The sequence below is a fragment of the Labrus mixtus genome, chromosome 13, assembly GCF_963584025.1.
Source record: "Labrus mixtus chromosome 13, fLabMix1.1, whole genome shotgun sequence".
Classification (NCBI taxonomy): Eukaryota; Metazoa; Chordata; class Actinopteri; order Labriformes; family Labridae; genus Labrus; species Labrus mixtus.
Window position 1 is genome coordinate 25,904,273 of NC_083624.1, and position 26,058 is coordinate 25,930,330.

Below are 26,058 nucleotides of genomic sequence, written 5' to 3' on the forward strand. Positions count from 1 at the left end.
AGTTCCCCCTCAATGAAAAGCCCCGAGGCCTTTCAAGAGCAGAGAGGAGATTGGAACCTCTCTGAATTGTCAACAGAAGAGAAGACATTTAAATGGAGATGGCACACAATATGAATGTGTAACTAGGGCTGCATTAAGGATGTTCAAGGAATGGGCCTTTTAAGCCATGTATTTGTTAAACAAATTTATACAACAGGACCTTTGCACTCATACTTTTATTTATTATCCTTTTCAGACATTCATTTTGAAATATCGCTGCCTTTTTCAAAATGATAAAAAATATATTTTTTTTTACTCAATTTGGCAAATGTTCCCTATGGCTTTATTCAAACATGATGAGACATTGATGGAAAGAGGAAATACTGGTCAACATTTTGAAAACATAGACAGCAGAAATATAAAAATGTTAGGATAGTAAAAAAGAAGAGGGATTTATTCTTTTTTGCAGGTCCACCACTGTCTTATTTCAAAGAGTCACTGCTGTTGAAGATTTAATAACCAGTATAAGAACAAGTGATGCCACAGTGGATACACTTAATCTGTTTTGCATTGGCTGCATCACTGAATTGATTTTAGTACTTCATTTATAGTTTGTCATCCACAAGCATTGACAGGACATTTAGTTGTTGTTGACATGTGGTGTGAAGCATTCTCTGTGATTTTTTTATTTTCATATAGTGGGCAGGAAAGATCAAGGAGGGATAGTAGACTTGGGACCAACATGTTAAATTTAACTTGATTGAGTGTTTGTGTAGATTGTATTAAAGTCTGTATTTCCTGTATTTCACCATTTGTTTGAAGTCTTTGGTATTGGTTGATAACTATATAAATCCTTTTTTATGTTTTTCCATCATGTTCCAGTGTCTTTGACGATGAGAGGCCAGAGGTACCTATGCTGTTTCGAGATGTCCCATCACTCCTTATCATCTTTGTGCTAACAATGCCTCAGCCTCTGCGAAAGGGTACGCCTTCTACGTCTGCAGCACAGCACTTTATAAGAGAGTAGGGAGCTCCACAAGGACAGCCCCATTATCAGCAGTAATCAGGTCTGAGTGCTGCAAAGGAGCATTTCACATCTCTTATCTGTGCTCCACTTGCTGTTATTTGGCTGTGAGGTTCAGAGAGACCATGATCCTGGTGATGGGAGGGCTGCACCTCCTTACCGTGCCCTTCATATGTGGCTTGTTGCTGCATCTCCTCCATCTTAAGTCCTCAGTAAAAACAAAACACCTAGAGACATGGCCCAACACATTGAAGTCATGTTTGAAAGGGGGCATGTCATTGGTCACAAATGACTGAATAAGGACGGCAACTGGCTGGAGCATTTTGTAAAAGTAGATGTCTTGATAATAGCTTCTTATTGAAACAATCATACTTAGATATCCCTAATGTTTGAAAATCAGTTTTTCTATATGTGCAGGGTTATTTCAAGGTTGTGGTGTTTTTTAAAGAACAACAGGTGAGGCATGATTGCTTCTTGAGGGCTCCTTTTTAACTGAATTGATATAAAGTGATTGCTTCCTTTTCTTTTAGTTCTACCTCTTGAATTGTGTCCACTGACACTCGTCACAGTGACCAGGACAGTGGAGCTGTCAGCAGTCTTTTGCTGCAGAGGAAAACAAATTGCACTCTTTGTTTTTTCCTGACACAAAACTTAAATTTCCTTCCGGCTATATTTTCCACTTGACGTGCTCTGCTAATTACCCTGCACACTGCTCAATGAAGCTCTCTATGTCGAACTGAGAAACCAAATTATAAAGCCAAAGCAAAACCACTTCTTCAAAAAGGATTTCTATAAGGCAGGAGAATAAAGAAGATTGATGTAATGTAATGAATCTGTGAGTTAATTTTATGTTTCCTTTGGTCTTTCTTTCTCCCTATGCAGAGCACTTCACATGTGTGGTGAAGATGCTGTACAACCTGCAGTACACACAGGCTCTGGCTGCAATTTCATCCAAGTTCAGCCCAGAAGAAAGACAGGCCTGGTGCACATCTGGAGCACTCAAGAAGGTAAAAGTCACATTAGAAAGCTTGTCATAGCATTGATAATCAAATGCCAGTGTCAAACATCTATCTTGGCTGGTACTAATCTCCTGAATTGGTCACAAAGAAGTGGTCGTGGTCGTAAACTGTAATAGCCCAGTGTCACAGAACAAAAGCCTTTGTTGCTGCAGGATTTAACTGTTTTTTTGTTGCTCTGAGTTCCCCTCCTGAAGGACGTAATAATAAGAGACATTAAACATCTCCTTGTATCCCATGATTGTATCTTCTGATTGTTCCTCAGAACTGGTCTACACAGTCAATCATTACGTGTATTACTTATTATTGAGATGAATAGAACCCTTTCTAGTTTCATTCCCATGATTCCCACAGCCGACAGTATCGATCTTCATTAGAAGAGAAGTGTGATTGCTGGAGAGTCTGTTGCATTAATTGGCTATCTATCTTCAGTCTATTAAATCTGTATTAGTGAGTGGCTGGCTTGAATGTCCAAAGACAAATAGCTGAAACCACCCCTTCAGGGTGATTCCATCTATACTGCTTTGGTGGATGAGTATCTTCTTACTATACTGTCATGAACTGTAGTCCAGGTTCTCTCTCGGCTGCCTCTTGCAGTTAAGATGGATTTCAAATCCACATTGAGGATGGCATCCATATTAGGTGAAATAAAATCAAGGTAATTTAATTGAAGTTGTTAAAATAGATGCCGTCTGAACAAAGATCAGAGCCCAGAGGAAGGAAATCCATGGAGTAGAAAATCCTTGCCTATAAATCTATGACAAAGGACAGCAGACGAGATAAGACCGCTGTTTTATATTCCACCACCTTCAGTTTGATAAATGCTTGCAGCTTTTTTCCTCTATATAAAATACGAGGCAAACCAGTTGAATTTTTTATCAGAACACACATTCAGTAATGTCTATACTCTTTATCAGATTGTATAATGTGCAGAAAGAACAGTTGTCTTCCTCTGTATCTGCATAAGTCATTATATTCTATGGGGCAGCATCATTTATACGGAGGAGGAGGAGGAGGGGGACGAGGGAGGGGCTCAAGTGAAGCATTCTGATCTGCGTTATAAATTCTGATATGTGGCATTCAAACACGAGACAACTGAAAATAGATCTAATAACACCATGACCTTGGTTTGAATAAGAGAGTAATGTGAGTCATATGCTAAGGCTTTCAGAGCTACATGTCTCAGTTGAACATGGTAATTAATCACATGCAGGAGCTATACTTTATTATAGACCGTGTTTCCACCAAAGAAGAGAATATCAAGTGAGAGAGCTTGAGCCTTCTTGATTTTAAGACACTCGTAGAATCACATCCAACAGCTAGCTAGGATTGTTTTGTTTTCTTTTTGCCCCTCAACACAATGAGTAGTGATTAATGCATTAGATCTGCTGCTGACAGTTAGGAGCAGTTACCTTATTGTTTGTCACAAATTCATGATATATGCAGATGAAAGAGTGTTTTTTCTTACAACATTCGGTATGTTTGTAGCATTCTTTTTTTTTTAACTTGATTTATTATTTCTCATTTGAAAAATCAATCAAACAAAACAATACAAACAGACTCTCTAACAAACAAAAACATTTACAGTTCATGTCAGTGGGGTATATGATTATTGAATGGGAATCAAACCAATGATCTATGCCAGTGCTTCCCAAAGTGTGTGCCGCGGCCCCCTGGTGGTCCGTGTGGGTACTGCAGGTGGGCCGCGAAAAGCCCTCCACCCAGTCTAAAAATAAAATAAATATCACAATAATGGTGATTTACCATGAGTCAACCCTTTGAGTGATTAGTAAGGCGTGTCATGACTATTCATGGACATAATGTTTAGTAAACTTTTCTGTCTATCTTGCCATAATATCATGTTGTAATGTCCAATAATTTACCCTAACTGAAAGTGATAGCTGTAGTCATAACATATATTTTTTTATAATGGGCCCCGGAGTAATTTTCTATTTCAAGCGGGCCGTGGCAGTCTTAAGTTTGGGAAAGGCTGATCTTTGCATTATTAGCACCACTCTCTAACCAACTGAGCTAACTGTCTGTGGCTGTTTTAACTAGAGATGCACCGATGCTTTGGTTCAACATCGGTATCTGTCGTTATCGGCCCTGTAAACAAACATCGGCACATCAGCAAATCATGTGGCATGAACCCAAGTCAGCAGTCGATGTTTATTTGTTGTACTAAATCAATTTACTGCTGGCATCTAGTACACCTAACTACTGATTCAGAGAAGAGTTTTTTTATTGGGCAGATGAAGTCACCTGTGGAACAAACTCTGACTTGTTTTCATTGTTAAGCATGAGAGATAATGGTGGCATTGTGGAGTTTTACACTAAAAGAAGTCATGAAACAAACATCGGAATCGGCAATCATCCAAATAGTCAAACATCAGTATTGCCGTCGGCCCTCATTTTCCCAACCAGTGCTTCTCTAATTTTAACATTTACAAATGTTTGCCAGTTTCTCTCTTTATTTTGATTGGATGTGGGGGTTTTTTTCTTTGGGAAAAAGTTCTGTTTTTTTTTTCTGTCTGGTCTGTTATACTTCTGTAGGTCGTCAAAATTGTGAATACAGAACACAAACAACAAATGTGGGTAAGAGTCAGAAATCTCAGTCTGAAGCTGTTAAGGCCAAACAGCGCATTAAACAACCTCATGTTTGATTATTTTCTGTTCATAGAGGCAACAAATGAGAATGTTACATTGCTATCTTTAAACATAAAACCAGTGGAGCTGTGTGATAGATGTTTATTAGCAGTGATACTGTGTGCAGTTATATCTGGCAGTGAGTCTACACATGACTAAAAATAAGAGGGCTAAATGAGACTGCAGATTATCCCAATTTCTTCATAAAGCTTTATTGGTTGGAAGTCATAACAATGATCTCCCATCAATAAAGTCAAGATTTTGGAGATCAGTATTTAAAGTCATTGGTAGAGACTGCAACAATACAGAAAAAAATATTTTTTAAATCAGTTTAAAAAAAAAAAAAAAAAAAAAAAAGTCAAGGTAAAATGTTTTCCCCTTGAGCCCAGACAGGGAATAAAAGATTTAAGCTCGTGTCTGCTGAGTGTCAGAGGATATTAAATATTGGATCAAAGGGAAAATCTTGCATTTTTATTATCATTACATATTCTTAACATTTCCACTTTTCCTCCACAGAATGCTGCAGATGCCGAGAAATCATTTGAAGTGCTTCTCAGTCACGTTATCAGCGAGCTCTCTAAGGACAAGAGTGTCTACAAGGTGAACACAGAGGAAACATCGATGGTGAGGCACTAAAACCACTGTTTAGCACTTCAGAACATAACTGCCTTCAGGATGGTGCTCTCTGCCCTTTTTCATTTTCTTTTCAACATGAATCGGCCATTACCCTGAGAGACCGTGCTCTGATATCTTACTAATCTCCCGGGGAGATATACATCACAGTATTATCAGTGAGCGGTTATTGATCAAGTGTTACCGTTGTTTTCCCCTCTCCAGCTCATCTCCAGTGTGTGGTCCCCACAGTCGATCGAATTCAGCCTCCAGCAGTTCTGCTTGCCCTTCCTCCGCCTCTCCTGCCTTCTGCAGCATCATCTCTATGGAGACAACCTGACTGGTTGCCTTGTATGTTTTATTTTATATGACAACCTACCTGCAGAAACACTACATTTCCCTTGTGTCTTTGCAGCAAAAATGATTTTTTTTTCTTGTGACCACACTTTTAGACCAAAGATTACAAGCTATAACTATTAAATTAAACACTTGTGTAAATGAAATCAAACCTCACAAGGTGTTTTTTTCTTGTTTATTAGGAGGAAGAGGAGTTCTCGTCCCTGGCTGTGTGTTTGGGGCTCTTACCCTCGGCTCCTCAGCCTTCAAACATCGTGCACAGTGCCTCATGTCTGGCGTGGGCAGTCAGCGCTTTTGACTTGGTGATACAGTGGTGTGCTGAGGTCACAGGGCTCTCCCAGATGCAAGCGGAGCAATCACTGGTATGATAATGAATGTCAGACAAGAGGACAACATTTATAAATAACTTTATTTAAAATAATGTGCAGTATTTTTATCTATATTCTTATCTTAATACTCTATTTCCAAAAAAATCTGCTCAGATATGATATTATTGGTACCCGCTGAATTTTAGCTTACCTTACATTTCACAATGATAACAGCAGTTCTTCCTCTTCGACAAATGAAAGCTAATTCCCCGTGGATTTCAGCATGCAGCATGATTTCTGAAAACATCTTCTTGAGAAGCTTTTCTGTGCTCCCAGTAAAAAAAAAAAAAAAAAAAGTTTAAAAACTTTCTCAGCAATTAAACATTCAAACCGTGTCTTTTGAACTTGATGTCCTGTAAACGATTTATGTAACTGGAGGAGATATTGACACTTGGAAATTGCTTTCAACCTTGCTTGACGAGGTCCATAGCTGATAGTGTCTCTAAGGAGAGGGACTGCATAACTAACCATGTGTCTTATGCCCTCGTCATTCACTGCTGCAGCAACCTTGGATGTTATACATCATTTGGTGAAAAACATGGAGTGTCGTGAATGTTAATTTACGTTGCTGATACCTAACCTGGGACATCATTTTTTATAACATCTGTGAGACAGGGACGACAAAAAAAAAAACTAGCAGATTGTTTTTATAACCAAATAAGTGAATTATTTAAGAGTGTTTAATATTTTCACTTCTGATGATTTGTGTAGAAACTAAAGCTGATAGTTTTATTATCAGGAGACTCTGGAAAGAGATTGAGGATGCAAAGTATCATCACCGTAGTGAACAATACATGTCTGACCTGAATTCTGTATATTCTACATAATTCAATCGTTCCTCTCCACTATAGGGCTTGCTTGTGCAGGACCCTCAGTGGGCAGCCCCCCGCCTTCTCCAGCTCCCCGACAACTACAACATCATCTTCCAGTACTATCACAGGAAGGCCTGCACTGCCTGCAAGAAGGTGCCAAAAGACCCCGCACTCTGCCTTGTGTGTGGCGCCTTCGTCTGTCTCAAAGGCGTGTGCTGCAAACAGCAGGGTATCTGTGAATGTGTTTTGGTAAGTCTATCTGAGGGCTGCAGCCGTTTGATGGTGTCAGAATCTCCTTTTTCAATATATTGTTGTGTCGTTTTTAGCACTCCCAACATTGTGGTGCAGCTACAGGCATCTTTCTCCTGATAAATGCCTCAGTCATCATCATCATCCGTGGACATCGTTTCTGCCTGTGGGGCTCTGTTTACCTTGATGCCCATGGAGAGGAGGACCGCGATTTACGGTATGACACATGACACACACACACACGACTGTGTGTAGGTGGCACAATATTATGAGTACTTTAAAAATGACTCTCATGCTGTAGCCCAGCTCCATTATTTGCAAGAAACTGTAGAAGAAACAAGTTTAACTTGTATAATGATGCATTATGTTTTTCTAATATTTCAACATCACTCTAAGCAAATCTCTACAGAGAGCTTCTCTAGACGTTTTGTGTCATGCATCATTTGACAAAAGTAAACATCAGCAAATTAAGAACATAACATGAGTTATTACCATAAATTACAATATTCATTGTGCAAACATTCTTTTGAACACACATATTAATCTGAATCGTATGTATTAGGATCACGTTTGTAAGTCCACACCTTTTTTTTTTTTTTTTTTTTTTTAAGTATTTGTCACTGTAGAGAAAATAAACACAGCTCTCACTCTTGTTTTCCCCTCTGGCTTCTCTCCAGCCGTGGCAAGCCTCTTTTCTTATGTGAAGAGAGATATCGAGTGTTGGAGCAGCAGTGGGTCTCGCACACCTTTGATCACATCAATAAGCGTTGGGGGCCTCACTATAACGGACTCTAAGATCTTCCAAAGTCCACTGAAAACACCAACCAATGACTGAGAAGATTTTTTTTTTTCTGCCTCGATCAAAAATATTTCGGAACTCTTAAGGTGAAAACTCAAACATCCAGTGAGGGCATCGCTGCCATAGGCCTTGGTTTATGTGAAGTTTGGTGTACAATCATGCCTAAAGATTAACACGTGTGTGTGTTTCAGTGATTTATTGTGTGGTTTTCAGCAGGGAAAAACAGAATTCGTTAAAACATCAAAGTAAAAGCACAACTTTGCCCAGAAACAGATTTTGGTTTGGAGCAGGCTTTTGAAGCCTGTCATATTTATTGGGTTTAAAAAAAATTAAAGTATAACAAGTGCTGAATTCCCCTGTGGAGTTTGATTACTTTTTGCACCATTTCTGATGATGTTAATGCATATCCCTCTTATTTATCAAAATGTGCTCTGCTGTGCTGGCATGAGTTTCAGGCTCCTGATGAGTGTAGCGATGTTATTGCAATATGCACTCATAGTCGGCTGACATGTGACGGTAGACGGGACAAGTCCACCTATCAACACACTAGAGTTTTCTTTGCAAACAAGCGAAGACTCTTTTTATGGGTCTAGTTGCAATCCATCCTCAGGAATTATTTTTTGTTTCCTTTTTTTTTTTTTTTTTTGCTGTTTAAAAATATGTTTTAGATATTTAAATAAATGCTGCTGCTCATTGTTCAAGTAAGTAATTTTAACTTTTGTGAAGATTTTTTTTTTCTAAGGTCGTGCTTCGAGTTTACGATAGATGGCTGGGAATGTTGACTCAAACTACTTTGATGTTTAAGGAGGTATGCGGTCACCTCATTACGCTCACTGAAGCTCTCATAGTCCTGCTCTATCCGCGCCCTTTTCCTTTCTGGTTGGCTCTGAAGAAAAAAAACTTAAATGCCAACTGCAAAATACAACTGGTCAATGAAATATCTAAGATTCATCACTCCTCAGTACCTGAAGTCAAGCGTACAGATTTGAAGAGCATACATTTTAAAGGAAAGGAAATGTCATTGCACAGATATGGTGTCCTGCAAAGCTGAATGCCGTATGAGAGCAGAATATTTTATTGATTCCATTAGAAATTTTCCCCTCAGCATATGAAACTCCATGAATTACAAGTTGTTGTTTGTTTTGTTTTTGAGAAAATGCAGACTAGTTTCATCTTTTGGGGCTGTCAAAAGAATTATCCCCTTTTATGCTTTCAATGGTCGAGTCCTAACTGCAGTATAGATCATTTCTTGTGATGACTATCCCTTACTCACGCATCATATAGTTGTGATTTATAGTTGCATTCCAATATCACAAGAATATCAGACTTGAGTATCCGTGATACACTGTGCATGAAATCCTTTAAGCTACCATTATTTAAGTGTCTTAGCTACTTAATTTTCTGATTATCATCTTTTTCTTTTTTTTTTCTTGAAGAGAGGAATTTATCCAGTCGTGCCTGCAAAATTACATTTTCGAGTGTTTAACAGCACACTGCTGATTTCTCTGATGTCTGGTTTTGAAATGCTGAGCCACGCTGTGCTGCAGGAATCTTTAAGTTAACACCAACACTTGAAAACACTTCCTCTTTGAATTCATGCATGCTGCTTTTTTTTCTGTTTACTGAGGTTCCTCTCTCTCTTTTATTTTGCAGTACCCACTATGTAAATGACCGCAACCAATTAGCCAACGATAAATGGGTGTAAATTGTAACTGAAAAGCTCTTGTGTGTTCTCCTGTATGACTGAAGAGAGAATACAGTACATTACTGTAGGTGCTGACTCAAACTTTCTGAGTTTGACCAGAAAGGATGACTTGGACATTTAATGCAAAATGTAACATATGTGAATAAAATATAAGCCCACTGATTTTAGTCTTTATTTATTTTCTGTTTTCATAACCTGTATTTAAGGTGTAATAACTTGTTTAACTAACTATGGAAGCCCTTAGTGTGATCATGATTTTTTACTCAATTTTCCTCAGATAACGAGTCATTTCCGGTTGTTTTCTTGATATCATGACTCATTTATCCTATCTCAAAATAACAACATTAGTTTCCCGTTATAACAAGTTATAATCTGACTTATTATTGGCATCTCAATTTATTTTTGTCGTTGTCTCAAGGTTTTCTCATAGGATTAATTTACCTGCTCATCTGTAGTTAAAGCTGTCGTGATAATCTCATGATCATTTTCTGACAATGTATAAAACAAACAGACCCCGACCTGCCATGCTGCTGGGGAGGTAAGCTAAGCCTTTTTCTGTTTATTGTTTTAGCAAGTCTTGAAATACGACAAAAAACAGGGATGTCGAGAAAGCAACAAGGAATGATTTCTCACGGTGAAACGCAGTTATTTCAAATGTATGCTAACAGGAACTAATGGTTCTGATAAAATGTTAGAAAAATTAAAGCTGCAGATTATTATTATTTTTAAACGTTTTCTCTTTTAACAACCATAAAGGGTAGATAATACTTACAATATCACATTGGAGAGAGTGATATTGCTCTGAATATCTGAAAAAAATATTTAGCTTTTGCGTGCGTTTAGATAGCTATAGCATGCTGGTATTATAGGTTTTATAGGCTTCACTAAAATGCTTTTACTAGTTTAAGAATTCATAAATTATACAGATTATTGTTTTATTTGTTTCTGCAACGTTTTGAGAGTGGTCAAGTAACACATTTTTCCTGCACTGTTGCTACTTTATGTCCACTTAAGCACATAATTGAAAACACCTGTGATGTTTTATTCTATATTAAAAACTTTGCATCTTGTCCAATCAGAACACTTGGCCTGAACCAGCTGTTGTAATTTACAACCCCGAATCCTAAATTTGGATGTTGTGTAAAATAATTAAAAACAGAATATGATGATTAAGGAAGCATTGAAATGTAAAATTGAAAATAGCACAAAGACAACATATTCAATTTTTTTTCATTTTTTTTTTTTTTTTCATTATATGTCCATTTCGAATTTGATGCCTGTAACGTTTCAAAAAACTCAAGGTCATGTTTACCACTTTGGTTGCAAAAACACTTTGTAAGCTTTTTGGGAGCTAAGGAGTTCCACTGGGAATTATCTTTAATTTGTCAAAGAGGAAGTAGGCTACTGCTGTTATCATTGTGAAATGTTAGTTAACTAAAATTCAGCAGGTATCTGAAAATCCTGCTTAGGAAAGGGACTTTTGATTAAGTGTTCTGATCCAGGGGCGCTGGTGGAGCAGTGGTTCGAAACCCACCTGTGGCTCCATTTCCCCTCTCTCTCTCGCCATGATTTCCAACTCCATCCACTGTCTTATCTCTCCATTAAAGGCACAAAAAGCCCCAAAAATAAATCTAAAACAACAAAAAAAAGTGTTATAATCCAATTAAATTTTGAATTGTGCTCTGGTGATAACAAACTGGATGATCAGAACAGGGGGGGACATCATTATTTCCAAACAGAGTCAAATTGAACTTGTCAGACCTCAGGACAGTTTTCCACTTTGCTTCAGTCTATTTTAAATGAAACCGGACCAAGAGCAGACGACTGCTTCTCTGGACCTGGTTTATGTATGGTTTTCTTTCTGCATGGTAAAGTTCCAGCTATAGAATTTGTGAATGCTGCGATAAACTGTGTTCACAGACTTTTGGAAGTGTTCCTGAGCCCATGCAGTGATGTCAACTACAATATCTGTTTTTAATGCTGTGTCATCTGAGGTCCAGCAGATCATGGCCATCTGGCCTGGTCTCCCGCAAATGAGATTCCTTCAGATTCTTTGCAGCTTTTAATGATTTAAAGAAACTTTGGATGAAGAAATCATCAGATTATTTGCAATTAAATGTAAAAAAAAAACAAAAAACATTCTTCAAGTGTTGCACTGCACAGTCTTTACCCCTTTACATCTTTACTTCAGGAAGACTCAGCCTCTCTGGTATGCTCTTTATTTTACGCAGTGAGTCAAGAAGCAACAAGTTAGTAACATAACATAATTTACTGTGGGATGTTCAGTCTGGTGTATTTTAAAGCATTTTGCAGCTTTTCAGTCTTTTGTTGTCACTTTCCAAACTTTTATGGGTTTATGGGGCGGCAGTAGCTCAATCTGTAGGGACTTGGGTTGGGAATCGGAGGGTCACCGGCTCAAGTCCCGGCACGGACCAAGCCCGGAAATTGGTCTGGTAGCTGGAGAGGTGCCAGTCCACTTCCTGAGCACTGCCGAGGTGCCCTTGAGCAAGGCACCCAACCCCCCCCCCCACCAGCCCAGGAGCGCCCGCCGTGGGCAGCCCCCCCACTCTGAGACCCCCCCATCAGTGCATGTCCATAGGATCCTGTTTGTGCATGTGTGTGTATTTCGGCCTATGTTTGTGTAGCATGTTAACTAGACAGAGTGTAAAAACAAATTTCCCCTCGCGGGATCAATAAAGTATAAATTATTATTATTATTTATCAAATGTGTTGTCAGCATGAAATTCAAAATGGGAATATCATTTGTTAAGGAAAAACATTTCAACATTTGATATCTTGTCTGTGTGTTATTTTCAATTAAATAGCCTTTAAGGTTTTCAATGTGTTGAAAATGATCACATTATATCTTCATTTACATTTCACACAACGTCCAAACTTTTTAGGATTTGGGGTTGTATTTCATATCTTAAATGAACATCAGGAAGTTTGTAAAGCAGACTTGATTACAGTTATTTTAAAGAAGCCTGATTGACATGAGTGCTGGATGGATGAACATAGTATCTGGTATTCAGCTCCATAAAGCTCAAATATAACTCTCTATAACATCTGTTCTCCCCTCACGTGTACTGTAGTGAGATAATGTGGATGGTAGGGTGCAGTCATTTACCTCGTACTGTGTCCACCAGGGGTCTCAGTTCACTGGAGCTCATCAGATCATAACCTCCATAGAGGAATTCATGTGACCTGATGAACTGAAAATGTAAATCTAGTCTGAAGTAAAATAAAAATCTGTCTCAAATACAACCAAGCAGAAATATCAGTATGCACTTGTTCGATCAGAAATATCTTTGAATGCCAATTGTAGGTGGTTGTAGCTGAAAAGTAACAGAATAAGTGCATTTTTGTGGAAATGTTCTAAAAATACACACTATTACAGAGTATTTTTGCGTGCATGGTTCCGGTTTAACCACCTTGCTCACTGCCCCTTTATGAGTCCAAGAGAAGAATTGCATTCCCCATGTGACCGAGCATTTTGAGGATAATTGGGTCGAAGTTTCACAAACAAGGGAGGCCCTCTTTTTAATGACCAATGGCTGAACAAAGCCTCTCTTTTCTACCAATTAGTCAAAGAGAAAAAACTAGTCTAGTATGGACCAGTGGAGAAACTCTGTCCTGGTTACAGCACAGCGTTTGTGTTACAAATTTCACGCTGAGAGATGTTGGTGTTCCAGGCGGTGCTGCGGAGAGCATCACTGGACATTGACTCATTTACCTCCTGTCAAGGTTGGTTTCTCTATCTGCTGCTTCATAGAGCATAAATAGACCATTAAAGGAAACATGACGTGTTAGTGGTCAGCTGAGAGCCTGCTCAGGTGTCCATACTGTTAATAATTAAAATGCTTCAGTGAGTCAACAGGCAAATCAGTTCGGATATGTTGCTATGGCGGGTAAGCCGCATGTAAAGAATGTTACTTAGAGCCAATACAGTATTATTTCTGTACAACTGACTGCAGTGTTAGCTGTTTTGTTTCTGATATACAGAGATGGGTAGAAGACAGAACAGAAATCAGCTGATGTCTGATTACTTTTCCCTGTTTTGCAGATTTTAGAGATGGAAATACGGTGGCAACAAAGACGAGGTAGGATACATGTTTTCTATTCAGGAGAACTGTTCTGACCCTCCATTACTTATATTCTTCTTCCACTTTTACTTATAATGAACATAGTACAATACTAAACACAGAGCTGGATTTATTTAAAGCTGTTTATTAGAAGCAATTCAACATTTTAAAAACATCACTAAACAGTCATGAAGAAGTTAAATGAAAGAGAAAGTGGTGGAGGAAGAATAAATGTAGTCTTAACAGTATCACAGTGTAGAAATACAAAGTAGTGAAAGTTCTGTTTTTAAAGTAAAAAAAGCATCAAAACTGCTTAAAGTACCAAAAGTGACAGTTCTCATTATATATCATGTGGCATTTCAGATCAAATAATTGTATATTTTCTGAATGTAAATATATATTGGCATAATGAATGTGTCATAAGTAAATCATTCTGTGTCTTGTAGCCTGTGTTTCCTCACGTTTTGAGTCTTATCTTACTACAGTCTCACGGATTATTTAATGCAATACATAATGCAGATACATTTCACTTACAAACTCACTGAAGATGCTAAAAATAGATTTCATAAGAAGTTTAAATTAGTACAAAGTAGAGGTAGTAAACTGAAAGTAGCTGAAAATGTAAAGTAAAAGCACCTGAAGTTTCTACCTATTGCAATGTCACTGCATTAGTTTGATGTTCTTTCTTACCTCACTCACTATGTCCACATTATTTCTTCACATCAAACATTTAACATTTCAGTTATTTGTAGTAAATCTGCTGAAGTTGAGCTACCGTTGAAATTGTGTTGTTGTAACTAAAACTAAAACTGTTTGAATATTGTTAAAAATCTGGAATAATGTTAAAGTGTGTAAAAAACAAGTATGTGCATTGAATGAAATCAATGATCACTTAGTAATAACATTAAAAGTGACGCTTGCATGATTTGTCTGTTTTTCTAGTGAGCAAAGTGATTTTGTGTTTTGCAAAGTGCAGTGTCAGAATTTTGTATTTAGAGGTTTGATTTTGCTGATTTATGTTCGCTCTTTGCATGAAAGGTTTTGCTCTATGAAAGTTGGAGTTTGCACTTTCCATTTGAGCTGCTAAAACAGCTGTGATGTTTCTGATTGGATGGCTGAGAGTAATGGCCGACTTGTGCTCTTTGATTGATCATTTTGATGATAGATGTTGGCTTCTTGTCAATGAGGTTGATGTTTTGTTTACCCAAATCATTTGGAGTTTAATCATCTGGCAGCTAAACTTTGGCGGGTTATTCTTGAGAAGAAATATTTGAGTGTCTGGTTATGCGAGGCTTTGGTCATTCAGGGTGAGAACAAGGGCACTGTGCTTTGGGTCTGCCTTGAGGCGAGTGGAGGTTTACTGTAAAGCCCCTTCATATCCCCTTAAAAGGGATTATAGTTCAGAGTTTTTTTTCTCTCTCCACAGACTTACCAAAGGGTTTACTGAGTGGAGTTCCCGTGAGGCATTTACCAGAGAGGGTGGGATTGTGCGAGTTTGATGGAAGCAGAAAATTAGATTACTCACTCTCACTTTGCTCTGTTTCTGGTGTCAAAGACGATCCGTGTGCTGCAGCTGTTCACATCGTCTAAAGCTGATACCACCTCCAACCATCACTGAAACCCTGAATTATGCAGATTCATTACATGTTGCAGGGCATGTTTTTAAGCTTAGGAGTGATTTGCATTTACTATTATCACAAGGCAACATTTCACCATAGAATAATATCTGTGAGTAACACCTGACCTGCATTTAGTTCATCAGATTCAAAGTTCCTTTATGCTGACACAGGATGGTAAACAAAGGGTAATCTGAGCCTCGCCATCTAGGACCAGTGGTATCCTGTTCTAAAACCACACTGCTGTGTAGCCTGTCCTTTTGAAAGAACACAATGTGTCTCTACTTGCTTTGCAACAATAAGGCAAAACATATATTTTGCAGCAGATCTATGATTAAAGAAAGATTAGCATTTGGTTTTCAAAATATTTTTCAACTAGACAGTTCATCTTTATATTGCTGGTTATATTTCAACAGTGGCTCCCAAACATGGTAGCTCAGAGACTACAGCAACAAGTGGAAGGAAAGGGACAAGAGTTGAATCAAACCAAATTTGTAGCACTGAAGAACAGAAAGTGCTCCGATGCTAAAAATGCTAACACAGCTTGAGCTAGCAAATAAAACAACAAAACAGAAAGCAAGAAAATGCTATGAACTCTTTGCTTTTGACCCCTTAAAACAATTTTTACCTTACTAATCACCTCGACAGATTATAACCAGGTCAACCAAGGATTAATATTCTTATTCAGATTATTTTCAAAGGTCTAGAGAAGGAAAACGACCCAACAACAAATGAAAACAAGGATTTGACAAATTTGAAAAAAAATACAACGAACCTTTTGAAACAGAAGAATTGCTTACGCTTTTATGAAACAACTTGCAACCCTTTATGTTTACTTTGTGACCCAATTAAGGGACCCTGAGCCACATGTTTTGTAACACTGCTTTCATGCTCAATATAAAGAAACAGGAGAAAAAACCTAAACATGCTCTATTTGCTCAACGACAACAATTTCAGGAAGGAATTCCTTACACACCATGAAGTCAGTTTGAACACTTTTAGTAAAATAAAACTTTAAAATGTCAGTATTTTGTCTGCTTTTTTATGTAACATTTGATCCACCCATGGGGGGTTACAGTGTGGAGATGTGACATTTTTGCTGGCCATCAAAGATATGCATGAAGTAAAAGTTGTGGTGACCTCTGCTCTAAAAATGTCTGAAACTTTGAGCTCTTTTTGACCAAGTTCTGTTGATATTTTTGCCTTCCTTAGCTGGAGGGACCATGTTTCACTCCATTGGTTCCCCTGGGCTTAAGGTCATGGCAACAGCAGCATCCAGTGTTGTGTTTCTTTCAGGTCGAATATGATCTTTTCTTTTGTCACTCTCTTGACACGCAGGCTCGATTTTGTTGATATTCATATACTTTAAAGGAAGCCAGCTCAAGGCTCGATTATAAAGCCCTTCAGTGAGTGTACTTGTGGATTTGACTTTATGGACAGTTTTAGCTGTGTGGAATCCTTTTACCTGATCACACTCACTAATGCTTTAACTAGTATACAGTCACCACACACATGCTTTTTAAATTATTGTGCCTGGCATATAAAAAAACCTGTATGATGCTGTCAGAAGATGTACAAACAAGCATGATGTCAAGAGGGGAGACAGCATGCAGCCATGTGACTTAGCAACTATCGAGAACTTCCTGGTTACCTGTGTGCAACCTGAGACGCTTCATATCAGCCTCCATTATGAGTAGATACATCTGCTGCCTGAATATTTACCACGGCTGCAGATCACGTTGCAGATTACTGGTGAATTATTAATCCCCCGTAGATTAGCATGAATTAGTGTGGAGCGTTTCCCTGTGAGGGGAGAGAGGAACACTTTCACAGAAACAGGTACGGGTGACTTTTGGCTTTTTGATCGAAGCTTTTTGGATACTTAAAACTATTTTAAAATTATTCATAGATGTAAAAAAAAAAGTGAATGATCCAATTTGTTAATTGTGTGTGATAGTTGGTATGATTTAATGTTCAGACAGTAGGTCTGCTTAGTTGTACAGTGTAACCTAAAGCTGTGAAAAAGCTCTATTTGACTACAGCCTTTGAAAGCTCTTGCAGACAAACAAGTCTTGGTGCATTGTTGGACATTGGTCATTGATTTATTTTTCTATGCAGGTTACAGTAATTTACTGTAAAATAACATTCTCTCACACAACCTGCTGCTGCACATGTGGTGTTAAAACTTACAGTAGAGACGCTGGACAAAGCGGGATATAAGGTGATATAATATGTCTGTTAGAAAAAGATTGGTAAAGGTATCTACAGGTACACTGTAATGTTCTCATAGCCCGGTATAGAGCAGGTTAGATGTAAGAAAACGACGGCAGTACTTAATAAACGAGACGGTAACAGGTTTGTTGATTTACAGGGAAGGTGTAATGCATTATCTGCAGGCAGTTTAAGATGGTGTATTAGCTTTACAACAATTATTGGCGGATTGTTTCATAAAAAAGGAACCATGCTTGTAGGTAGTTCGATTGTTACTTTGTGTATTTAAGGGTTTGTTACAATAAAAAAATGACTTACATGTACTAAGGTAGCTGATGCTCCCTGAAGGACACAGTGAAGGATATCAGTCTGATCTCAGTGCTGCATATTAGAACGACTCCACACAGGAGCTATCTTAACAGCCTTTCCCATTTCTCAACCAGCATGCACAACAATTCATAAATCTGTCCTCTCGAGCATCAGAGGGTTAAACATCATTCATGTTTGTTTGCATCACTTTTTTCTGATCTTTACCTCGATAACGTCCCTCCCTCAGGGTCACAACACGTTTATGACGGGTGGAGCAGTCCCACTCAAACATTCCTCTCCACCATTGTTTATCTGGAATATCTGTCATATTTGGAAAAAATAGGATGCATGCATGGCGACATCAGTTCCTTATCTGACATGCTATTCTGTCTCAGCTGCTTTGACGTGTAATGTTTTGCATCATTGGTCTTACATGTTGTCTTGGGTCACAAACATCATTTGTCGGTTGAAAGGATGATTTATGACGTTTTTTTGCACCGCTGTTGATCGTAAGCCCCCTGTAATTACCTTATACCCTGAATACAAATCACTTTATAACACTCTCCACATAACAATCAGTTTGTTTGAAGGTGTCATGCGGGTTCACGGCTCATGCAGGATGGCTCTTGTCGAGTTAATCTCTGGTCCAATCCAATTGATCTTGAGGAGATTGTACTTCTTAGCGGCCAGTGACAAGGTCCCTGTGGAGAGGGCTAATTCAGTGTCTGTGTGAAACACCACTTGTTGTCCATCCTCTTGAGGAAGCCATTTCCATTGCTACTGGAGCTACTATATTATGGTCACAAGAGACTCTTTAGCTGTATTTTTTTCTCAGCCCTGATGAGTCAGAAGAAAATAACACTTGCCATGTAAGTAGAGTGCTTTCATCTCCACCTCCAGCTGTCTGCTCTCTTGTTGGTTTTTTTTTTCTTTGATTTCTCCAGCGTTAAACCTGTTAAGTGGCTCCCTTGGCACGTATAGTCTTTCACTGAGCTCAATGAGAAGGCCTTTGGGAATGAATGTACATTTGTGTGCCATCCAGGCACAGCTCCACACAGTTAATACTTTTTCATTTTTAATTAATTGCTCTCCTGTTATTTTAACTTTATGTTTCCTGTTTAAAAGTCTGTGTAATCTGTTGCTAGGCCCAACTTTAAAGCTATTCATAAGAAAACTGTACTTTTATTGGAGAATATAGAAGAATAGAATAGAATAGATTAGAATAGAACTTTATTTGTCCACAAAGTGGAAAATTGTCTTTGGCTTCACAAGACCAAGACAGAAAAAACATTATGACAAACAACACAACATTCAAGCACAGCAGGAAACCAGGAGAGCGCCTGTAGTCCTCGACAACATCACAGACAGCATGGTTCGTGAATTTAGAATAATAATTTAGTATAATAATAAGCCAGAGTTTTAAGACATTTCATAAAGTTATAGGTTTAAAAACAGTAATTTCATAAAACAATGTGCAGTTAGAGTTGAGGGGGTTGTTTTTTCCTTTATGAATTTAATAATTTTATTGCATTTGGTACAAATGATTTGTTATAAACATTTTTTTTTTGTATTTTTTATATTGGACTTATAAGATTCACATAACACCCTTAGTTTTTGTTTGGGAAATTATCCAATGTCTTGTAAAGGTTTCTTTTCCAAGGATTTTGCATTTGTGATTGTTGTTTTCCTTCCAGGAGGTCACTGTATGGACTGTATCCCTACAAGGCGAGCATGATCGGCATGGAGAACTTAGATGACCCATCAGGGAACTGGGATATAGTGGAGACCATCGGTAAAGGAACGTATGGCAAAGTGTACAGAGTGAACAACAAGAGGGATGGAAGTCAGGCTGCTGTCAAAGTGCTCGACCCTATCAATGTAAGTCGGATATACATGTCAAAAATGATGCCCAAAAGCATGCTACCTTTAGTTCTCTGTGATTCATACTTACCTTAAGTGTCCATATACCGCATCTGTTAAGGGTGAGATTTCATATGCAGAAATATACTGTTGCTGTGATCAATCTGAATGTCTGATGTGCAAATAATATGTACTTGTGTTAACTATTATTAAAAACCAGCTGCTTTATGGATAATGAAGGAGCATTAAGGGCTTCATTGTAAAATGTATGGATTGTGAGTATTACTATGCAATCCACCAGGGCTTCAAGAAAATCCTTCATTGCTCATTTAAAGGAGCATTATGTGAGATGTCTACTGAATCCAATCATTAAATGTCCTTACTACATCATCAGACTTTGAGGAAACATGTTGAAGTGCTGACTTCTCTGACAACAATGCAGCAGCCAGTATGTCCTCCTTCCACGTTTAGATTCTGGTCCTGAATAGTTTGTTTTTTGACCAGAGAAGGTAGGCGGTTTTAAGGGACCCCCACATGGCCGTTTTGGATGCCCCTCCGTTTGTTTGGCAAATGGCAAACCAGTAGGTGATGCTGCGATGGAAGCAGGCAAGCAAACTGGTTCAGATATATCTGATTCTGCCCAACCAGAAAAGTGGTAAAACTAAGATAAATATAGGAAATGCTTTAGAAAAATGGAGAGAGATAATAATGCAGAAAGGTTTTAAACTGATTCAGAGCTGGCTAAACACTGAAGAAGTAAAAGTGTCTGGGACATGGCAAATGACGGGCGCATTGAATCTTTGGAGAAATGGGTGGGGGGGGGGGGACAGCTCTCTCCAATGTTTTGAATTGTGACGGCAGTATCCATTTCAAATGTTAGTTGTCAGAATTACATATTACTCCTTTAATGCTGTTAGCACTTTCAGTTTAAACTACAACCACTTGCGGCCCATCAACAAGGTCTGCTAAGATGAAAATATTTCAGATTTTATGTTGTTTTGATTAATCCAGGCTAAAATTGGAAAGATTGGGGGGCGTCGGTAGTAGTTATTGTACAGAGGCTTAAATCCTTGAGAGTGGGCAACTCGGGTTCGAATTCGACCTGTCATTCCCCACTCTCTCTCTCCCCGCTTTCTGACTCTATCCACTGTCCTATCTCTAAAATAAAGACATAAAAAGCCCAAAAAATAAATATTTATAAAAAAATGGAAAGATCATCCAACAATTTGATCAGACATCGCTCTGTGTGCCTCCAAGCAAAGCAAGTTTCAGTTGCTAGTGATGGTGCGGACATACCCCACTTCCTTTTACTTTGATACTTTTCATTTTAGTACTATGAACAAAAAAATCAAAGACTTAACCCCTTGTCCTTTTCTTCATAACAATGTGCCTCAGCATACGAGACATACAAACAGAGTAAGTTGTGTGCACTCTTTCCTCCTCTCCATCTCGATGCAGTTGTAGTTGCTCCAGTGACATAGATATCAATGTTTCCCCTTTTCATTTATATCCTGTCATGTGAAGTCGAACAAAACCCTTACCAGAAAATGTAGTTCCTGCATCGGCCGTTCCTTCTCAGTACATCCGTTCATTTGTCTGTTTGATAAGACTCTGCATTGGCATCGCATTGTGCTAGTGGGACTTGGTCTGAATCTGCCTGTGATTGTGTCAATGGAACAATCCCCATCCTGGCACTGCTATCCACCATGAGGCTCCCCTGATGGCCGTGAAGATGAAGCTGCCTCCTCTCTCATCCCTCTCCCTGATTACAGTGCTGATACTATCACTCAGACATCCAGGAAGAGAAATTTTGCCTCTCTGACTGCAGATCTTCCCTTCTTCTGAGATTTACTTTGATAGAAAAGCACTTCCAGAAATAGTTTAGTACCCTGGCCGTCCCTTCCTTTGTTACAAGGTTTATAACCCCATCTAAAGGAGTCTGATTATAGTCATTGTATTAATTAAATCTGTGGGTTTAAATAAAACAACCTGATAGATTAAGGCATTAATATGACTTTTTAATATATTGTACCCTGTCTTTTGTTTTTCATTTGCATTGCCACTTGTCTGTTTGTTCTTTTTACTCACTTTGTTTGTCTCTGTTGTGTTTTGGAAGGATGTGGATGAGGAGATTGAGGCAGAGTACAACATCCTGAGGTCGCTGTCAAACCACCCAAATGTGGTCAAGTTTTACGGCATGTTTTACAAGTCAGACAACTTATCAGGAGGACAACTATGGCTGGTGCTTGAGGTGAGCTCTTAAGTCAGTGTTTTATTCTGCAAACATACACTGGAATACAATTTACCCAGATGTATCAGCATCATTGCTAAAGCAGTGGTTCTCAACTGGTGGGTTGGGACCCAAAAGTGGGTCTCAGAGCTGTTTTTAGTGGATCATGAACGTTATCCTGGAAAAAAATTGTTTTAAAGTTTACAAAACCAATTTTTGTTGAGTTCCATCTCTTTGTTCTCTCACATGTTTTGTCCTGTCTGAGGTCAAAGCTGCACTATTTTCCATGAAATAAATCTCATTGGTTGAAAAATATCAGATATTTGGATTGCGATTTCTCGTTAAGGAGTTGGTGGTGGGTCCTTAGGCTAGACCAGTTGAGAACCATGTATTTACCATTTATGTTAACAATGTGGCAATGTGAATAGTTTTGAAATACCACTCTCATATCTTTAGATTATGAAACTAAAGTTGTAGCAGCAAGTCACTTTAGCTTAGCATAAAGAATAGAAACCGTGCAACTAGCCATCCTGGTTCTGATGACCTCTATAACCAAATTATTAACAGTTCATAGTTCAGGCCTGACACAAACTGGAAATATAAAAAACACAAGATATACCTTTGTATAGAGCCTGGTTAGCTGTTACCTCCTTTTTCCAGTCGTTGTTCTTGGCTAATTGGCCAACTTCTAGCTAGGAACTTACAGGGAGGAGATTTACATCGATCTCCATCTCTAGCTAACTTTTGGAAGGTAAAAGAAAAAGCACATTTTCTCACAATGTTTCTCAAAATTAAAAGATCGTTTTGCTTGTTCAAGAGCTGACAGAACATACTCCCTTTATCAACAAATCAAACAGGGTGTTTTTGTGCCCATTCATGTTTGTTTTCCTTCTTTACAAAATTATCAAATCTTCCTTACAAAGGGCCAGCTAGTCAGATAGTTGTATCCATGTATAGCCATGTAAAGTGTGTAGTCCTCTGACTGCAGGACACACCTACCCATTCACACAACATTCACACACTGATGGCAGAGGTAAAGTGTCCAACTTTTTTAAATTAACTTTTCCCATTCATACACATTCATATTCCGTTAAGTGTCTTTCCCAAGGGGGCGCTGGTGGCGCAGTGGTTAGTGGTTAGTGCGCGTGCCCAGGTTTGAATCCAGCCTGTGGCTCCCTTCCCGCATGTCATTCCCTACTCTCACTCCCTGATTTCTGACTCTATCCACTGTCCTATCTCTACATTAAAGGCACAAAAAGCCCAAAAATAAATCTTCAAAAAAAAAAGTGTCTTTCCCAAGGACACATCGGACATGTGGCTGCAGGAGCTGGGAATCGAACCCCTAAGCTGCCGGTTTAGAGACAACCAACTCTACCACTGATTCACAGCCGCCCTGTTTGATTAGTCAGAGTTGTTTAAAAAAAAAAAAAAAAAGGCCTTCAACTATTGATTGTCAGTGTCACCCAAATTCTGCAGTTTTTGTATCAATGAGGCCAAAAAATATCAAAAGCTCTTTAGACTGATCAAGGTGATTAAGGAGCCCACTTATGTAAATGTTGATGCTAAAGTATTGTGCTGCCAGTGCCATGTGATGCTGCATGCTTCATCTTGCTCATATGTGTGTGGGCTAGCTCTCCAAATGAATCATAATCTAGAGTGGTGAGTGATGGACGAGTCACTCTGGTTTCTCTCTCTCTCTCTCTCTCTCCCACCCAGCTGTGCAACGGCGGCTCTGTCACAGAACTCATCAAAGGCCTGCTCATCCGAGCCCAGCGTCTGCAGGAGCCCGTTATCTCATACATCTTATACAGTGCCCTGTTGGTAAGACGGCCCCGCTGCTAATGTTAGGAGGAGGTGGTGATGCAAACATGCAGAGAGCGTGCTGAGGATTTATTTTCAGCAGGGGGAGTAATGAATGTCTCTCCATTTTAACAGCTGTGGGAGTTCTTTTATGTAGAGTGTACTGCTCAACTTTTGTTGCCGCCTATTCTAATTTATACTAATGACAAATGAGACATAAGAGGACTGTGATTCACTCTGAGCACCTTGTGTTGTTTTTGTCCTCTAACTTAAAAGGGTCTTCAGCATTTGCACAACAACCGGATTATCCACCGTGACGTCAAAGGCAACAACATCCTCTTGACAACCGAGGGAGGAGTCAAACTGGTCGACTTTGGTAATGATTTTTGAAAGAGGCAATTAAATGAAATTCATGGACTTAATAGAAAAGGACAAATGCATTAAGGTTGTAGAACCGTCCCTTAGCTTTATCGCTTGTCTGAAATTGTTAGATAAACAGGTGATTTTTGGTTGATCTTTGGTCATTCCTGCAAAACGGTTTGTGAAGGCGAACACAAGCACAAGATAAACCTTTTTTTTCCGGCTCCACACTTTAGTCCCACGCTCACCACAACATCTTTTTTACTTCATGGACCGTATCAGGCTATTATTGCTCATTTAAATTGCGTTATTTGATCCTTTGCATATTAAAAGAAAGCTGTTATGGCAAATGACTTGGAGTCACCCCTAGGCATGTTTATGTCCTCTGTGTCATGGAGATGAAGTGGACTCATGCTGATAGAAATCTGTCCTACGTAATTTGAAATGATTATAGCTCATTATTATTATCGCTTGGCAGGTTTCCACACTAAATTATATGCTAGGTTTTTATTGATAGTCTCTACCATATGAATGTTATATGCCCATTCTTTTCATATTCAAGCTGATAAACAAGATCATATTTATTATTATTATTATTATTATTATTATTATTATTAATAATAAAAAAAGGTTACTGAATGCTATTTTCATTTTTTAAAGGTGTTTCAGCTCAACTTACCAGTGCACGATTACGAAGGAACACATCAGTTGGGACACCATTTTGGATGGCTCCTGAGGTCAGAGGAAATGCTTACACACACATATTCATCTATTATTGTGCTGCAGTAAAGTAGCACTCATCTTTTGGTGCTTAATGTGACAGTTTATTCAAGCAACGTGTGTTATATATGCCACAAAGAGAGCAGGAGAGAGGCTCAGTTATTTCTGTGTGACTCCCCCTTTTGTCATTGTATATTCCCCTCCACGGGTGCAGCTCTGGAGGTCGCCTCAAGGTTAATAGCTGGGAGTCTCAGACCCCACCACTGCTTACTCTTTGGCAGAAATGAGGTGCGGTGATTGTGCTGGTAGGGAGGGACCTCAGAGGCAATTAGAATAAACTCAGCTGTAAAATGTAGTGTCACTCATAGTTATTGAACAGCTCATACCTCTGGAAGCTATACCAATATACATTTCAGTGTTTAAGTGAACCATAAAAATAGATCTGTGTAACTCTGTTAATGTGAAAGAGTGAAAGAGAGAGAGGGGGGGGGGTAGAACAAAAGGGTCAAATGATGCTTTTGGGTATCGTTTTCTTATCATTTTTTCTTAATCCCACTTAGTTGATGTTAATAAAATGTTTTTATTTAAAGAATTTGACACAATGTGAAACCTCCATTTCATCTTGCAGCAGATATCCTTGTGTATTGTGTAAAAAAAAGTGATGTTAGGATCAGTAACAGTCTCAATCTGTTGCTCAGATGGTCACTGCTGTGTTGTGTCACCAGGTCATAGCGTGTGAACAGCAGTATGACTACTCCTACGACGCTCGCTGTGATGTGTGGTCACTTGGCATCACAGCCATCGAGCTGGCAGACGGAGATCCCCCGCTGGCTGAGATGCATCCAGTTAAAGCTCTGTTCAAGATCCCACGGTGAGTCCACTAGAGGGCACTCCTACCCCACAGCTGGAGGCTGCACACACAAGGACACACACAAACAACAGCTTCTCATTGTGTTAGGAAGACAATGGCAAACTGGATATGACAGTAGAGGTGATACAAAAACAACAGTAGATTTTCTAGAAAATCGTTGTTTTTCTTTTTTACTTGAAATGAAGAAATTTGAAGTTAAACTGGATATTTGTGGTTTGATTCATTTTTCTTGTCATTACATTTTCATGTTTCCACTCTGAAAGGCAGAAAATTTGAATAATCAGTGTTTCAAATCTTGATCAAAAAAAAAATGTGGTAGTGTTTGTCCTAATATTAATGCAGTGATTCAATCTGTAAAAATATTCACTGCTGGAGACGATTGTGTGTGTGTGTGTGTGTGTGTGTGTGTGTGTGTGTGTGTGTGTGTGTGTG

The 26,058-nt window shown here is 38.7% G+C and overlaps 2 protein-coding genes across 9 annotated transcripts in view; both read left to right on the forward strand.

Annotated features, from left to right (window-relative positions):
- The window catches only part of ubr3 (ubiquitin protein ligase E3 component n-recognin 3), a 42,730-nt gene extending 33,001 nt beyond the window's left edge, over nucleotides 1–9,729 (forward strand). For both annotated transcript variants that reach the window (XM_061054422.1, XM_061054423.1), the window contains 8 exons: nucleotides 862–962; nucleotides 1,886–2,010; nucleotides 5,182–5,289; nucleotides 5,503–5,628; nucleotides 5,817–5,996; nucleotides 6,854–7,063; nucleotides 7,141–7,280; nucleotides 7,741–9,729. In XM_061054422.1, the coding sequence (XP_060910405.1) occupies nucleotides 862–962; nucleotides 1,886–2,010; nucleotides 5,182–5,289; nucleotides 5,503–5,628; nucleotides 5,817–5,996; nucleotides 6,854–7,063; nucleotides 7,141–7,280; nucleotides 7,741–7,858 (1,108 nt within the window). In that variant the 3' untranslated portion in view covers nucleotides 7,859–9,729. The remainder of the gene's footprint in view (nucleotides 1–861; nucleotides 963–1,885; nucleotides 2,011–5,181; nucleotides 5,290–5,502; nucleotides 5,629–5,816; nucleotides 5,997–6,853; nucleotides 7,064–7,140; nucleotides 7,281–7,740) is intronic.
- A 3,467-nt stretch (nucleotides 9,730–13,196) lies between these two features.
- The window catches only part of myo3b (myosin IIIB), a 69,816-nt gene continuing 56,954 nt past the window's right edge, over nucleotides 13,197–26,058 (forward strand). For 4 of the 7 annotated variants that reach the window (XM_061054424.1, XM_061054425.1, XM_061054426.1 and 1 more), the window contains exons 1-8: nucleotides 13,197–13,311; nucleotides 13,631–13,667; nucleotides 19,480–19,663; nucleotides 21,762–21,896; nucleotides 23,592–23,696; nucleotides 23,952–24,051; nucleotides 24,696–24,772; nucleotides 25,481–25,626. In XM_061054424.1, coding sequence (XP_060910407.1) covers nucleotides 13,245–13,311; nucleotides 13,631–13,667; nucleotides 19,480–19,663; nucleotides 21,762–21,896; nucleotides 23,592–23,696; nucleotides 23,952–24,051; nucleotides 24,696–24,772; nucleotides 25,481–25,626 — 851 coding nt within the window. In that variant the 5' untranslated portion in view covers nucleotides 13,197–13,244. Of the gene's footprint in view, nucleotides 13,312–13,630; nucleotides 13,668–16,950; nucleotides 17,105–18,499; nucleotides 18,655–19,479; nucleotides 19,664–21,761; nucleotides 21,897–23,591; nucleotides 23,697–23,951; nucleotides 24,052–24,695; nucleotides 24,773–25,480; nucleotides 25,627–26,058 lie in introns of those variants that run through there. The other 3 variants (XM_061054428.1, XM_061054431.1, XM_061054430.1) reach the window with 2 other exon arrangements.